The sequence below is a fragment of the Pseudophryne corroboree genome, chromosome 4, assembly GCF_028390025.1.
Source record: "Pseudophryne corroboree isolate aPseCor3 chromosome 4, aPseCor3.hap2, whole genome shotgun sequence".
NCBI classification, from domain to species: domain Eukaryota; kingdom Metazoa; phylum Chordata; class Amphibia; order Anura; family Myobatrachidae; genus Pseudophryne; species Pseudophryne corroboree.
This window is the reverse complement of record NC_086447.1, coordinates 482,694,699-482,712,609: the sequence shown is the minus strand read 5'-3', so window position 1 is coordinate 482,712,609 and position 17,911 is coordinate 482,694,699. Positions and strand designations below refer to the sequence as shown.

The 17,911-nt window shown below is 47.4% G+C and overlaps 1 protein-coding gene across 2 annotated transcripts in view; it reads left to right on the top strand.

The window, feature by feature from the left end:
• The window catches only part of BEND3 (BEN domain containing 3), a 66,346-nt gene that overhangs the window by 26,347 nt on the left and 22,088 nt on the right, over window positions 1-17,911 (top strand). The window contains exon 3 of one of the 2 annotated variants that reach the window (XM_063917067.1): window positions 17,218-17,417. The exons of the other annotated variant lie outside the window; for it this stretch is intronic. Coding sequence (XP_063773137.1) covers window positions 17,218-17,417 — 200 coding nt within the window. The remainder of the gene's footprint in view (window positions 1-17,217; window positions 17,418-17,911) is intronic. 2 annotated transcript variants of the gene reach the window in all.

Genomic DNA, 17,911 nt, shown 5'->3' with positions numbered 1-17,911 from the left:
GGGGATAGGAAAATAGAGACCACTCTAAAATCTATCTACACTGCTGCAGGTGTAGCTCAAAGACCGGTCATTGCTGGTTGCTGGATGGCACTTTCTATTCATACATGGGCTACTCAGATTCAAGAGAGTCTTTCATGTGATATAACCTTGGTTACTACTGTAACTTTCCTAAAACACATTCAGGACATGGCAAGAGTTCTCTGTGACTCCCTTAAAGAGATTGGCAATATAAATGCTAGAACCACTACTATGGCTGTGTCTGCACGCAGAGCCATATGGTTGCGTCAGTGGATTGCAGACGCTGACTCCAAACGTAATGTGGAATCTCTTCCCTTCACACGTGAATGGCTCCTCGGAGGTGAATTGGACGCATGGATCTCCAAAGCTACTGCTGGCAAATCCACATTTCTCTATCGTCCTTGTGGATGCTGGGGTTCCTGAAAGGACCATGGGGAATAGCGGCTCCGCAGGAGACAGGGCACAAAAAGTAAAGCTTTCCGATCAGGTGGTGTGCACTGGCTCCTCCCCCTATGACCCTCCTCCAGACTCCAGTTAGATTTTTGTGCCCGGCCGAGAAGGGTGCAATCTAGGTGGCTCTCCTAAAGAGCTGCTTAGAGAAAGTTTAGCTTAGGTTTTTTATTTTACAGTGAGTCCTGCTGGCAACAGGATCACTGCAACGAGGGACTTAGGGGAGAAGGAGTGAACTCACCTGCGTGCAGGATGGATTGGCTTCTTGGCTACTGGACATCAGCTCCAGAGGGACGATCACAGGTACAGCCTGGATGGTCACCGGAGCCGCGCCGCCGGCCCCCTTGCAGATGCTGAAGTAAGAAGAGGTCCAGAATCGGCGGCTGAAGACTCCTGCAGTCTTCTAAAGGTAGCGCACAGCACTGCAGCTGTGCGCCATTTTCCTCTCAGCACACTTCACACGGCAGTCACTGAGGGTGCAGGGCGCTGGGAGGGGGGCGCCCTGGGAGGCAAATGAAAACCTTTTTTGGCGAAAAATACCTCACATATAGCCCCCAGAGGCTATATGGAGATATTTAACCCCTGCCAAGATTCACTAAATAGCGGGAGACGAGCCCGCCGAAAAAGGGGCGGGGCCTATCTCCTCAGCACACAGCGCCATTTTCTCTCACAGAAAGCCTGGAGAGAAGGCTCCCAGGCTCTCCCCTGCACTGCACTACAGAAACAGGGTTAAAACAGAGAGGGGGGGCACTGATTTTGGCGATATTGAGATATATATAAAGATGCTATAAGGGAAAACACTTATATAAGGTTGTCCCTATATAATTATAGCGTTTTGGTGTGTGCTGGCAAACTCTCCCTCTGTCTCCCCAAAGGTCCTGTCCTCTGTCAGAGCATTCCCGGTGTGTGTGCTGTATGTCGGTACGTGTGTGTCGACATGTATGAGGACGATGTTGGTGAGGAGGCGGAGAAATTGCCTGTAATGGTGATGTCACTCTCTAGGGAGTCGACACCGGAATGGATGGCTTATTTAGGGAATTACGTGAGAATGTCAACACGCTGCAAGGTCGGTTGACGACGTGAGACGGCCGACAAACTATTAGTACCGGTCCAGGCGTCTCAGAAACACCGTCAGGGGCGTTAAAAACGCCCATTTACCTCAGTCGGTCGACACAGACACAGACACGGACACTGAATCCAGTGTCGACGGTGAATAAACAAACGTATTTCTCATTAGGGCCACACGTTAAGGGCAATGAAGGAGGTGTTGCATATTTCTGATACTACAAGTACCACAAAAAAGGGTATTATGTGGGAGTGAAAAAACTACCTGTAGTTTTTCCTGAATCAGATAAAATAAAATGAAGTGTGTGATGATGCGTGGGGTTACCCCGATAGCAAATATTGGCGTTATACCCTTTCCCGCCAGAAATTAGGGCGCGTTGGGAAACACCCCTTAGGGTGATAAGGCGCTCACACGCTTATCAAGTGGCGTTACCGTCTCCAGATACGGCCGCCCTCAAGGAGCCAGCTGATAGGAAGCTGGAAAGATATCCTAAAAAGTATATACACACATACGGTGGTTATACTGCGACCAGCGATCGCCATCAGCCTGGAGATGCAGTGCTGGGTTGGCTTGGTCGGATTCCCTGACTGAAAATATTTTATTCATATAGAGCATTTAATAGGATGCATTCTATATATATGTACGTGAGATGCACAGAGGGATATTTGCTCTCTGGCATCAAGATAAGTACGTTGTCCATATCACCCAGAAGATGTCATGGACACGACAGTGGTCAGGTGATACAGATCCCATACGGCACATGGAAGTATTGCCGTATAAAGGGAAGGAGTTAGTTGGGGTCGGTCCATCGGACCTGGGGACCACGGCAACAGCTGGGAAATCCAACCTTTTTACCCCAAGTTACATCTCAGCTGAAAAAGACACCGTCTTTTCAGCCTCAATCCTTCCTTTCCCATGAGGGCATGCAGGCAAAAGGCCAGTCATATCTGCCCAGACATAGAGGTAAGGGAAGTAGACTGCAGCAGGCAGCCCCTTCCCAGGAAAAGAAGCCCTCCACCGCGTCTGCCAAGTCCTCAGCATGACGCTGGGGCCATGCAAGCGGACTCAAGGTGGGGGGGTAGTCTCAAGAGTCTCAGCGCGCAGTGGGATCACTCGCAGGTTGACCCCTAGATAGTACAAGTATTATCCCAGGGGTACAGATTGGAGAGTCGAGACATCTTCTCCTCGCAGGTTTCTGAAGTCTGCTTTACCAACGGCTCCCTCCGACAGGGAGGCAGCATTGGAAACAATTCACAAGCTGTATATCCAGCAGGTGATAATCAAAGTACCCCTCCTACAACAAGGAAAAGGGTATTATTTTTCCACACTATATTGTGGTACTGACGCCAGACGGCTTGGTGAGACATAGTCTAAACTGAAATCTTTGAACACTTACATAAAAGGTTCAAATCGAGATGGAGTCACTCAGAGCAGTGATAGCGAACCGGAAAAAAGGGGACTATATGGTGTCCCTGGACATCAAGGATTACCTCCATGTCCAAATTTGCCCTTCTCAACAAGGGTACCTCTGGTTCGTGGTACAGAACTGTCAATATCAGTTTCAGACGATGCCGTTTGAATTATCCACGGCACCCCGGGCCTTTTACCAAGGTAATGGCCGAAAAGATGTTTCTTCAAAGAAAAAAGGCATCTAAATTATCCCTTACTTGGACGATATCCTGAAAAGGGCAAGTTCCAGAGAACAGTTGGAGGTCGGAAGAGCACTATCTAAAGTAGTTCTACGACAGCACGACTGGATTCTAAATATTCCAAGAATCGCAGCTGTTTTCCGACGATACGTCTGCTGTTCCTAGGAATGATTCTGGGCATAGTCCAGAAAAAGGTGTTCCTCCGGGAGGAAAAAGCCAAGGAGTTATTCGACCTAGTCAGAAACCTCCTAAAACCAGGCCAAGTATCAGTGCATCAATGCACAGGAGTCCTGGGAAAAATGGTGGCTTCTTACGAAGCGATTCCATTCGGCAGATCTCAGGGGATTTGCTGGACGAATGGTCCGGATCGCATTTTCAGATGCATCAGCGGATAATCCTGTCTCCAAGGACAAGGGTGTCTCTTCTGTGGGGGCTGCAGAGTGCTCATCTTTTAGAGGGCAGCACACTCAGCATTCAGGACTGTGTTCTGGGGACCACGGATACCAGCCTGAGAGGCTGGGGAGTAGTCACACAGGGAAAAAATTTCCAAGGAAGTGTGGTCAAGTCTGGAGACTTCTCTCCACATGAATATACTGGAGCTAAGGGCAATTTACAATGCTCTGAGCCTAGGAAGACTCCTGCTTCAAAGTCAACCGGTGCTGATCCAGTAGGACATCATCATGGCGGTCGCCCACGTTATCAGACGGGGCGACACAAGAAGCAGGAGGGCAATGACAGCAAGGATTCTTCGCTGGGCGGAAAATCATGTGATAACACTGTCAGCAGTGTTCATTCCGGGAGTGGGCAACTGGGAAGATTTCCTCAGCATAAATGAATTCCACCCGGAAAAGTGGAAACTTAATCTGGAAGTTTCCACATGATTGTAAACCGTTGGGAAAGACCAAAGGTGGTTATGATGGCGTCCCACCTGAAGCGCCAGGTCAAGAGACACTCAGGCAATAGCTGGGACGCTCTGGTAACACCGTCGGTGTACCAGTCGGTGTATGTGTTCCATCCTCTGCTTTTCATACCCAATGTATTGAAAATGATAGGAAGGAGAGGAGTAAGAACTATACTCGTGGCTCCGGTTTGGCCAAGAAGGACTTGGTTCCCGGAACTTAAAGAGATACTAAGAAGGGTCTTGATTCGGCAAGAACCGTGTCTGTTCCGGGACTTACCGCAGCTGCGTTGACGCCAAGGCGGGTGAACGCCGGATCCTAAGGGAAAGAGGCATTCCGGAAGAGGTCATCCCTACCCTGGTCAGAGCCAGGAAGGAGGTGACCGCACAACATTATCACCACTTAGGTGAAAATATGTGCCAGGGTGTGAGTCCAGGAAGGCTCCACGGAAGAATTTCAACTAGGTTAATTTCTACATTTCCTGCAAACAGGAGTGTCTATGGGTCTCAAATTGGGTCCATTAAGGTTCAAATTTCGGCCTGTTGATTTTCTTCCAGAAAGAAATTGGCTTCAGTTCCTGAAGTCCAGAAGTTGTTAAGGGAGTACTGCATATACAGCCCCTTTGATGTCTCCAGTGGCACTGGGCGATCTCAACGTAGTTTTGGGATTCCTAAAAAATCACATTGGTTTAAACAACTCAAATCTGTGGATTTGATATATCTCACATGGAAAATGACCATGCTGTTGGTCCTGGCCTCGGCCAGGCGAGTGTCAGAATTGGCGGCCTTTATCTCACAAAGCCATATCTGATTGTCCATTCGGACAGAGCAAAGCTGCGGACTCGTCCCCAGTTTCTCCTTAAGGTGGTGTCAGCGTTTCACCTGAACCAGCTTATTGTGGTACCTGCGGCTACTAGGGACTTGGAGGACTCCAAGTTGCTGGATGTTATCAGGGCCCTGAAAATATAGTTTCCAGGTTGGCTGGAGTCAGGAAATCTGACTTGCTGTTTATCCTGTATGCACCCAACAATGCTGGGTGCTTCTGCTTCTAAGCAGTCGATTGCTCGTGGGATTGGTAGCACAATTCAACTTGCACATTCTGTGGCAGGCCTGCCACAGTCTAAATCTGTTAAGGCCCATTCCACAAGGAAGGTGGGCTCATCTTGGGCGGCTGCCCGAGGGGTCTCGGCATTACAACTTTGCCGAGCAGCTACGTGGTCGGGGGAGAACACGTTTGTAAAATTCTACAAATTTGATACCCTGGCAAAAGAGGACCTGGAGTTCTTTCATTCGGTGCTGCAGAGTCATCCGCACTCTCCCGCCCGTTTGGGAGCTTTGGTATAATCCCCATGGTCCTTTCAGGAACCCCAGCATCCACAAGGACGATAGAGAAAATAAGAATTTACTTACCGATAATTCTATTTCTCGGAGTCCGTAGTGGATGCTGGGCGCCCATCCCAAGTGCGGATTATCTGCAATACTTGTACATAGTTATTGCTAACTAAATCGGGTTATTGTTGTTGTGAGCCATCTTTTCAGAGGCTCCGCTGTTATCATACTGTTAACTGGGTTCAGATCACAGGTTGTACAGTGTGATTGGTGTGGCTGGTATGAGTCTTACCCGGGATTCAAAATTCCTCCCTTATTGTGTACGCTCGTCCGGGCACAGTACCTAACTGGAGTCTGGAGGAGGGTCATAGGGGGAGGAGCCAGTGCACACCACCTGATCGGAAAGCTTTACTTTTTGTGCCCTGTCTCCTGCGGAGCCGCTATTCCCCATGGTCCTTTCAGGAACCCCAGCATCCACTACGGACTCCGAGAAATAGAATTATCGGTAAGTAAATTCTTATTTTTTTCATTCAGGGGCTCCGCCTGCTAGGCGTACCTACCTGAGACCGTCTACTCAGTCCTTTCAGTCCTCCAGATTTCGATCTAGGGCCCAGGATGCCTCCAATGCAACTAGAAGCTTCAGAGGTAAGCCTAAGAAACCAGCCATTGCTGACTCTCAGGAACAGAGCACCAGTTCAGCTTCCACAAAGACTTCGGCATGACTGTGCCCACCCACCCCGAGGGGATCTCGTGGTGGGAGCTCGGTTACGTCACTACAGCCACATCTGGGACGGTTCCTGCCAAGATGCCTGGGTAAGGGACCTTATCTCTCAGGGATACAAGCTGGAGTTCGACGGTGCTCCTCCCCAATGATTTTTCAAATCAGGCTTGCCAGTTTTGGAAAATATGTGTGTTACGTTACTACTGGCCATCGAAAAGTTGGTCCAGTCCCGGGTCATTGTTCCAGTACCCCTGCTACAGCAAGGACAAGGTTACTACTCCAGTCTGTTTGTAGTGCCGAAACCAGACGGGTCTGTGAGACCCATTTTGAATCTGAAGTCCTTGAATCCTTAACGGACGGTATTCAAATTCAAGATTGAATCTTTGAGCGCGGTGATCCGGGCCTGGAACAACAGGAATTCCTCGTGTCCCTGGATATCAAGGATGCCTACCTACATATCCCAATTTGGCCTCCTCATCAGGCTTATCTACGGTTCGCCCTACTGAACGATCACTACCAGTTTCAGGCGTTGCCCTTCGGCCTGTCTACAGCTCTGAGGGTGTTCACGAAGGTGATGGCGGAAATGATGTTCCAGCTCAGAGTCCAAGGGGTCAACATTGTCCCTTACTTGGACGATCTCCTGATAAAAGCGAGTTCCAGGGAGCTTCTACTTTCTGTTTCTGGGTATGATACTGGATACGGTAGCTCAGAGAGTGTTCCTCCCAGAGGACAAGGTGAGAACACTTCAAGAGATGGTTCGCATGGTTCTCCGACCTGCTCGAGTTTCCATTCATCTTTGCATAAAATTGTTGTGAAAAATGGTGGCCTCATACGAGGTGATACAGTTCCATGCCAGACCCTCCCAATTGGACATCCTGAACAAGTGGTCCGGTTCACATCTTCAGATGCACCGGATGAGTCAGCTGTCACCCCAGGCCAGGATTTCACTCCTGTGGTGGTTACAGTCTTCCAACCTGCTGGAAGGTTGACGTTTCGGGATTCAGGATTGGATCCTCCTCACGACGGGTGCGAGACTAAGAGGATGGGGAGCTGTCACCCAGGGGGTGCAGTTCCAGGGCAGGTGGTCTGCCTAAGAGGCCCTACTTTCGATCAACATTCTGGAACTTCAGGCTATCTACAATGCTCTGATTCAGGCCTCCCCTCCTACTCAGGGATCAGGCGATCCAGGTTCAGTCGGACAACACCACGTCGGTGGCATACATCAATCGACAGGGAGGGACAAAAAGCAGGGCCTGCATGTGAAAAGTGTCAAAAATACTTCTCTGGGCGGAAAGAAATGCAAGAGCGCTGTCCGCAATTTTCATTCCAGGAGTGGACAACTGGGAAGCGGACTTCCTGAGTCACCACGAAGGGGAGTGGGGATTACATCCTCAGGTATTTCAACAGATTGTCGACAGGTGGGGATACCCGCAGATCGACATGAATGCGTCTCACCTCAACAAGAAGCTTTGCTGCTACTACTCTCGAACCAAAGACCCTCAGGCGAGTGCAGTGGATACGCTGACGTCGCCTTGGTCTTACAGGCTGGTCTACCTATTTCCTTCGATTCCGTTGATCCCAAGGGTGCTCCAGCGGATCAGATATCACAGAGTACAAGCAATCCTGATTGCGCCGGATTTGCCCCGAAGGGAGTGGTACGCAGCTCTTCTGGACATGTCCATAGAAGACCCTTGGCCTCTGCCGCTAAGAAAGGATCTTCTTCAGCAAGGACCGTTCGTCTACCCGGACTTACGGCGGCTTCGTTTGACGGCATGGAAGTTGACCGGAACATCCTAGCTCACAAAGGACTTTACAAAAAACTAATTGCCGCTATGTTGCAAGACAGAAAACCTGTGACGTCAAAACGCTGTCATATCTAGAGGAGATATGTCTCTTGGTGCGAGGAACGCACGTATCCACCTGCAGAGTTTCACTTGGGACGTTTCCTACATGCTGGTGTGGATAAGGGCTTACGTCTGGGCTCCATTAAGGTCCAGATTTCGTCTCTCTCAATTTTCTTTCAGAAGAAATTGACTGTGTTGCCAGAAGTTCAGCCCTTCTTACAAGGGGTACTCCACATACAACCTCCCTTTGTGCCACCCACGGCACCCTGGGCTTTGGATGTAGTGTTGAAATTTCTACAGTCCTCCTGGTTTGAGCCTCTGATGATGGTAGAAGACAAGTACCTCACATGGAAGACCGTCTCCATATCCCTTATGGACTATGAGAAAAGGATTTACCGGTAGGTATTTAAAATCTTATTTTCGTCACTCCATATCACTTGTTTCTACTGACCTTCTGTCCATGCAATGTGTTTTTTTGCCCACTGTATTCGTTTCTGATGCTGCTTTTTATTCAGGAATGGCTTTTTTTCGTGGAATCCTAACTTTTAGGCCAACCTCCGTTAGTCTTCTCCGTACTGTTATTGGATTGACAAAAACACCAGTTGCACTCGGTTCAATGCTAATGGCCGCAGATGACATCCATCTGTCCCTGACGCAAATTTGTTTTATTCTCCTATTATCAATAGCTGTTCTGCACTTTTTCCGGCCTTTTCCTTCTTTGTTTTGTATAGATTGTGTTTCCTGATAGCGTAAACAAAACTTTTGTACTTTTGATGTCACATTCCCACCAGCTTCTCTCGCAATTGCTGCATACGATGGACCATTTTCACGTAACACCACAATCCTGGATCTCTTCCTGAGTGACCAGTCACCACTTTGCCTGGATGACATTGTTGTATTTATTTTTTACACCGTCAATAGCACTAAACAATACACACAAACACCCAACCGTAATTGCACTTCAGTAACCAACTGTATTCTGCAAAATGAAACAGCCAAACTGACCTTTCCCACCTTTGAACACGACCTTGCACCTGCTCATAAGCGACAGCTGATTGGTCCTCAGAACGACGATTCCGATTGGCTGGTAGTAGCTGTTACTACAAGCCGCTTCTTGAATCTCGCGCATCTGTGCTTCTTTGACTGAAAGTAGCATAACTTCCCTTGCAATACAAATATTTGACCTATCTTATTGTGTTGAATTCAGCATTAAATTTCCTTTCATTTGATATATAAATCATTGCACTGCGTGAAGTGAAACAGGTTTTTTTTTTTTAAGCATTCAAAGTTGAAAAACCTTCACATTTCAAAGTGTCCGCAATTTTGGCCTCCACTTGTATGTATGTATGTATGTATGTATGTGTGTGTGTGTGTGTGTGTGTGTGTATATATAATATATTAATATTATGTGTGTGTGTGTGTGTGTGTGTATATATATATATATATATATATATATATATAAAATCATATTCACAGGGGCTCTGCATTCGCTATATTAACTAACAATAATATTTCTCTATCGTCCTAGTGGATGCTGGGGTTCCTGAAAGGACCAGGGGGAATAGCGGCTCCGCAGGAGACAGGGCACAAAAAGTAAAGCTTTTCCGATCAGGTGGTGTGCACTGGCTCCTCCCCCTATGACCCTCCTCCAGACTCCAGTTAGATTTTTGTGCCCGGCCGAGAAGGGTGCAATCTAGGTGGCTCTCCTAAAGAGCTGCTTAGAGAAAGTTTAGCTAGGTTTTTTATGTTACAGTGATTCCTGCTGGCAACAGGATCACTGCAGCGAGGGACTGAGGGGAGAAGGAGTCAACTCACCTGCGTGCAGGATGGATTGGCTTCTTGGCTACTGGACATCAAGCTCCAGAGGGACGATCACAGGTACAGCCTGGATGGTCACCGGAGCCGCGCCGCCGGCCCCCTTGCAGATGCTGAAGACAGAAGAGGTCCAGAATCGGCGGCTGAAGACTCCTGCAGTCTTCTAAAGGTAGCGCACAGCACTGCAGCTGTGCGCCATTTTCCTCTCAGCACACTTCACACGGCAGTCACTGAGGGTGCAGGGCGCTGGGAGGGGGGCGCCCTGGGAGGCAAAATGAGTACCTATAAAGGCTAAAAATACCTCACATATAGCCCTAGAGGCTATATGGAGATATTTAACCCCTGCCTGATTTCTCAAAATAGCGGGAGACGAGCCCGCCGGAAAAGGGGCGGGGCCTATCTCCTCAGCACACGGCGCCATTTCCTCTCACAGCTCCGCTGGTCAGGACGGCTCCCAGGTCTCTCCCCTGCACTGCACTACAGAAACAGGGTAAAACAGAGAGGGGGGGCAAATTTATGGCGATATTTTTATATAACAAAGCAGCTATAGGGGAGCACTTATTATAAGGCTATCCCTGATATATATATAGCGCTTTTGGTGTGTGCTGGCAAACTCTCCCTCTGTCTCCCCAAAGGGCTAGTGGGTCCTGTCTTCATTAGGAGCATTCCCTGTGTGTCTGCTGTGTGTCGGTACGTGTGTGTCGACATGTATGAGGACGATATTGGTGTGGAGGCGGAGCAATTGCCAAATATGGGGATGTCACCTCCTAGGGGGTCGACACCAGAATGGATGCCTTTATTTATGGAACTACGGGATAGTGTCAACACGCTAAAGCAGTCGTTTGACGACATGAGACGGCCGGACAATCAATTAGTGCCTGTCCAGGCGACTCAAACACCGTCAGGGGCTGTGAAACGCCCTTTGCCTCAGTCGGTCGACACAGACCCAGACACAGGCGATGACTCCAGTGGTGACGGTGACGAATCAACCGTATTTTCCAGTAGGGCCACACGTTATATGATTTTGGCAATGAAGGAGGCGTTACATTTAGCTGATACTACAGGTACCACTAAACAGGGTATTATGTGGGGTATGAAAAAACTACCTATAGTTTTTCCTGAATCAGAAGAACTAAATGACGTGTGTAATGAAGCGTGGGTTGCCCCTGATAAAAAGCTGATAATTTCAAAGAAATTATTGGCATTATACCCTTTCCCGCCAGAGGTTAGGGAGCGCTGGGAAACACCTCCTAGGGTGGACAAGGCGCTAACACGCTTATCTAAACAAGTGGCGTTACCCTCTCCTGAGACGGCCGCACTTAAAGATCCATCAGATAGGAGGATGGAAAATATCCAAAAAAGTATATACACACATGCAGGTGTTATACTACGACCAGCTGTAGCAACTGCCTGGATGGGCAGTGCGGGGGTAGTTTGGTCAGAATCCCTGATTGAAAATATTGATACCCTGGACAGGGACAATATTTTACTGTCGTTAGAACAAATAAAGGATGCATTTCTTTATATGCGTGATGCACAGAGGGATATATGCACACTGGCATCACGGGTAAGTGCTATGTCCATTTCGGCCAGAAGAGCTTTATGGACGCGACAGTGGACAGGCGATGCGGATTCAAAACGGCATATGGAAGTTTTGCCGTATAAGGGGGAGGAGTTATTTGGAGTCGGTCTATCAGATTTGGTGGCCACGGCTACAGCCGGGAAATCCACCTTTCTACCTCAAGTCACTCCCCAACAGAAAAAGGCACCGACTTTTCAACCGCAGCCCTTTCGTTCCTTTAAAAATAAGAGAGCAAAGGGCTATTCATATTTGCCACGAGGCAAAGGTCGAGGGAAGAGACAGCAACACGCAGCTCCTTCCCAGGATCAGAAGCCCTCCCCGGCTTCTACAAAAGCCTCAGCATGACGCTGGGGCTTCTCAAGCGGACTCGGGGACGGTGGGCGGTCGTCTCAAAAATTACAGCGCGCAGTGGGCTCACTCGCAAGTAGATCCCTGGATCCTGCAGATAATATCTCAGGGATACAGGTTGGAATTAGAGACAGATCCACCTCGCCGTTTCCTGAGGTCTGCTTTACCAACGTCCCCCTCCGAAAGGGAGACGGTGTTGGAAGCCATTCACAAGCTGTACTCTCAGCAGGTGATAGTCAAGGTACCTCTTCTGCAACAAGGGAAGGGGTATTATTCCACTCTTTTTGTGGTACCGAAGCCGGATGGCTCGGTAAGGCCTATTCTAAATCTGAAGTCCTTGAACCTGTACATAAAGAAGTTCAAGTTCAAAATGGAGTCACTCAGAGCAGTGATAGCGAACCTGGAAGAGGGGGACTTTATGGTATCCTTGGACATCAAGGATGCGTATCTCCACGTTCCAATTTACCCCTCACACCAGGGGTACCTCAGGTTCGTTGTACAAAACTGTCACTATCAGTTTCAGACGCTGCCGTTCGGATTGTCCACGGCACCTCGGATCTTTACAAAGGTAATGGCCGAGATGATGATTCTTCTTCGAAGAAAAGGCGTATTAATTATCCCATACTTGGACGATCTCCTAATAAGGGCGAGGTCCAGAGAACAGCTAGAGATGGGATTAGCACTGTCTCAAGAAGTGCTAAAACAGCACGGGTGGATTCTGAATATTCCAAAATCCCAGTTAATGCCGACAACTCGTCTGCTGTTCCTAGGGATGATTCTGGACACGGTTCAGAAAAAGGTTTTTCTCCCGGAGGAAAAAGCCAAGGAGTTATCCGAGCTTGTCAGGAACCTCCTAAAACCAGGAAAGGTGTCTGTACATCAATGCACAAGAGTCCTGGGAAAAATGGTGGCTTCTTACGAAGCGATTCCATTCGGCAGATTCCACGCAAGAATTTTCCAAAGGGATCTGTTGGACAAATGGTCAGGGTCGCATCTTCAGATGCACCTACGGATAACCCTGTCTCCAAGGACAAGGGTGTCTCTTCTGTGGTGGTTGCAGAGTGCTCATCTATTGGAGGGCCGCAGATTCGGCATACAGGATTGGATCCTGGTGACCACGGACGCCAGCCTGAGAGGCTGGGGAGCAGTCACACAAGGAAGAAACTTCCAGGGAGTATGGACGAGCCTGGAAACGTCTCTTCACATAAACATTCTGGAACTAAGAGCAATATACAATGCTCTAAACCAGGCAGAACCTCTGCTTCAGGGAAAACCGGTATTGATCCAGTCGGACAACATCACGGCAGTCGCCCATGTGAACAGACAGGGCGGCACAAGAAGCAGGAGGGCAATGGCAGAAGCTGCAAGGATTCTTCGCTGGGCAGAGAATCATGTGATAGCACTGTCAGCAGTGTTCATCCCGGGAGTGGACAACTGGGAAGCAGACTTCCTCAGCAGACACGATCTTCACCCGGGAGAGTGGGGACTTCATCCAGAAGTCTTCCACATGCTGGTAACCCGTTGGGAAAGACCAATGGTGGACATGATGGCGTCTCGCCTCAACAAAAAACTGGACAGGTATTGCGCCAGGTCAAGAGATCCGCAGGCAATAGCTGTGGACGCGCTGGTAACGCCTTGGGTGTACCAGTCGGTGTATGTGTTTCCTCCTCTGCCTCTCATACCAAAAGTATTGAGAATTATACGGCAAAGAGGCGTAAGAACGATACTAGTGGTTCCGGATTGGCCAAGGAGGACTTGGTACCCGGAACTTCAAGAGATGATCACGGAAGATCCGTGGCCTCTACCTCTAAGGAGGGACTTGCTTCAGCAGGGTCCCTGTCTGTTTCAAGACTTACCGCGGCTGCGTTTGACGGCATGGCGGTTGAACGCCGGATCCTAAAGGAAAGAGGCATGCCGGAAGAAGTCATTCCTACTTTGATTAAAGCAAGGAAGGAAGTAACCGTGCAACATTATCACCGAATTTGGCGAAAATATGTTGCGTGGTGCGAAGATCGGAGTGCTCCGACGGAGGAATTTCAACTGGGTCGATTCCTACATTTCCTGCAATCAGGATTGTCAATGGGTCTCAAATTGGGATCTATTAAGGTTCAAATTTCGGCCCTGTCGATTTTCTTTCAAAAAGAATTGGCTTCAGTCCCTGAAGTCCAGACCTTTGTTAAGGGAGTGCTGCATATACAGCCTCCTGTGGTGCCTCCAGTGGCACCGTGGGATCTAAATGTGGTTTTGGACTTCCTAAAATCTCATTGGTTTGAACCACTAAAAAAGGTGGATTTGAAATATCTCACATGGAAAGTGACCATGCTTCTAGCCCTGGCTTCTGCCAGGAGAGTGTCAGAATTGGCAGCTTTATCTTACAAAAGCCCATATCTGATTTTCCATTCGGACAGGGCAGAACTGCGGACTCGTCCGCATTTTCTCCCTAAGGTGGTGTCAGCATTTCATCTGAACCAGCCTATTGTAGTGCCTGCGGCTACAAGTGACTTGGAGGACTCCAAGTTACTGGACGTTGTCAGAGCATTAAAAATATATATTGCAAGGACAGCTGGAGTCAGAAAATCTGACTCGTTGTTTATATTGTATGCACCCAACAAGATGGGTGCTCCTGCGTCTAAGCAGACGATTGCTCGTTGGATCTGTAGCACAATCCAACTTGCACATTCTGTGGCAGGCTTGCCACAGCCTAAATCTGTAAAGGCCCACTCCACAAGGAAGGTGGGCTCATCTTGGGCGGCTGCCCGAGGGGTCTCGGCATTACAACTTTGCCGAGCAGCTACGTGGTCAGGGGAGAACACGTTTGTAAAATTTTACAAATTTGATACTCTGGCTAAGGAGGACCTGGAGTTCTCTCATTCGGTGCTGCAGAGTCATCCGCACTCTCCCGCCCGTTTGGGAGCTTTGGTATAATCCCCATGGTCCTTTCAGGAACCCCAGCATCCACTAGGACGATAGAGAAAATAAGATTTTACTTACCGATAAATCTATTTCTCGGAGTCCGTAGTGGATGCTGGGCGCCCATCCCAAGTGCGGATTATCTGCATAAATTGTACATAGTTATTGTTAACTAATTCGGGTTATTGTTGAAGGAAGCCATCTTTCAGAGGCTCCGCTGTTATCATACTGTTAACTGGGTTTAGATCACAAGTTGTACGGTGTGATTGGTGTGGCTGGTATGAGTCTTACCCGGGATTCAAAATCCTCCCTTATTGTGTACGCTCGTCCGGGCACAGTACCTAACTGGAGTCTGGAGGAGGGTCATAGGGGGAGGAGCCAGTGCACACCACCTGATCGGAAAAGCTTTACTTTTTGTGCCCTGTCTCCTGCGGAGCCGCTATTCCCCCTGGTCCTTTCAGGAACCCCAGCATCCACTACGGACTCCGAGAAATAGATTTATCGGTAAGTAAAATCTTATTTAAACAGTGGAGTTTTAGTTCATGCATTGATTAATGCATTTAAGCCTGCAGCCCCCGGCAAGGGACCCTACTTTACTGCAGGTCCTACTCTATTGCCCAAAATAATTAGCATGAAAATAACTATCACATTAGTGTTAACTTTGGGTATGCGATCTGGTCTAAAACTCACTGCAACTTTGCTTAAATGGGTGAGACCGTTACCAACACACCTGTTGTAAAGCACCTAGGAGAACAGCTGACACAAGCTATAATTAAGTTAAAAACAGGGTGCACGAGAAAATGTGAGCACAAAAAGATGAATTAAAAATTAATCTAATAAACAAAAAACACTATTCCACGGCACTCGCCTATTCCTAGATTTGGGGTGCAACATGGTTTGTGACCACATTGTTTAAATAGAAATCACAGGGGCTATGCACTCGCTATGTCAACTAACAATAATAATAAACAGTGGAGCTATATCTATATATAATATATATCTCTATATATAATATATATCTCACAGATGTAGCCACGCTCATCCATCCCACAAATCATACGCATTGCGGCATTCGTGGGGTTACTAATGTGCACGCGTGCATACGCACGCCATATACATACAATCTACTGATGACTCTAAATATGTTGGGGTAAATTTACTAAGGTGGGAGTTGTATTTAAAATGGGATGTTGCCCATAGCAACCAATCAGATTCTACTTCTCATTTATCTAGCACCTTCTAGATATAGAAGTTAATACCTGGAATCTGATTGGTTGCTATGGGCAACATCCCATATTAAATAGAACTCCCATCTTAGTAAATTTACCCCGTTGTCTTTAAACATATACATTCTACTTTAATTGAAATACCAATTACACTTATTTATCGCAGTAAGTAAAGAGCACCTGACAAGTTTGCATTAAGTAGTTTATCACTTAGGGGGAAATTCAATTGTGGGCGAACGAATTTACCTAGCTGAATTAGTACGACACTCACCACACTTTTTACTGTGTCATGAACTCGCTCAAAAGTGGTGGCTTTACCTCGTGACAATGGTAATTCGTCCACAAATGAAATTTCCCCTTAGTGGCAATTATGCTATGCATATGTACTAAAAAACAAAAAAAACTATACATTTCTTACTGTGCATGGGATAAAATAAGTCTGTATGCTGTGCAACTTCCAAGCAAAGTTTAAACCAATGCATTTAGTTCTCACTATGGGGGAGATTTATCACACGTTTAGAGAAATAAAGTGGAGACAGATAAGGTACCAGTCAATCAGCTTCCAACTGTCCTATTACAGGCTGTGGGCCTTATTCACCTTTAGTTGTAAAATTGCAAATTGGCCAATTATTACTCATGTGCAAAGGAATAAAAACGTTTGCAGTGCGATCGTACAGCTACTGCCAGGAAGTGGTCATTTGTGGGAGGTTTCATGGCGTTTGTGGGGAGTGGTTGGGAAAATGCAGGCATGTCATTGCCGTTTTTGAGGCGTGCATCTGACATTAAGTGCAATTAAAAACATGGCACCGCTGCGACTGCAGCCACATATACATCCTGTGTCCACACCTGCCTAAAATTTTGCACAGTATTGTGTATATAATATAGTAGCAAGATATATACTGTAGGGTACTCATAGGATTTTTGTACGACAGCAGCTAGCGCCTGTTTTTGCGTCAAATAATGACATAAATTTCATCAGGACAAGATGATGAAATTTATGTAAATAAATTAAATGTGAGCGCATAAACAGGTGCTAGACGCCATATATGTACTCTTGTACAAAAAATCCTCAGCGTGCTGTTGTATATCTCTCTCTACTATATTGTCTGTTGCTGCGATCGATACAGAGGTCGATGATTGACTAAAATCATTAATGATATCTTAAGATCTGATGAACGACGCACAGGAGCACGCACTGGACGATGCAGATGATTTGGCTCAAAACTACCAATTGTCCCGATTTATCGTCTAGTGTGTTCCCAGCTATAGTTTGTACCTGATCTTCTGTTTGTTTGTTTAATTTGTGTGCTGTTTTCAGTAAAAATCAATATTACATATTACACTTCTATGACCCCCTACAGTAAAAATTGTGAAAGCGGAAACTTTGGGTGAAGAGGGTCGGCTGGGCTGTTCACGTGCCACATCAGTGCGGAAGATGGCTCCAGAATGTTTGCTTAACTGTCAGTCCAATAAACGGAAACAAGTTGCTCTCATGTCTGATGGTTTAAGCAATGAAGCAGAAATTATAACTACTATTAAAAAGAGAAGACTCATCCCAGAGGTGATTTCAGTATCTTGTATTAACTACAACATCACATTCTCTTTTGTGCTAGTGTTGAATTTTCTTATGGCTGGTGGGAGAAAAATTTTAGGTTTTTGAAATCTCCTTTTCTCTAACGTCCTAGTGGATGCTGGGGACTCCGTAAGGACCATGGGGAATAGACGGGCTCCGCAGGAGATAGGGCACCCCAAGAAAGAATTAGGAATACTGGTGTGCACTGGCTCCTCCCTCTATGTCCCTCCTCCAGACCCCAGTTTGAATCTGTGCCCGGACGAGCTGGGTGCACCTTAGTGAGCTCTCCTGAGCTTGCTAAATAGAAAGTATTTTGTTAGGATTTTTTATTTTCAGAGAGATCTGCTGGCAACAGACTCTCTGCTACGTGGGACTGAGGGGAGAGAAGCAGCCCTACTAACTGCGGATAGGTCATGCTTCTTAGGCTACTGGACACCATTAGCTCCAGAGGGATCGAACACGGCGCCGACACCCGATTGGAT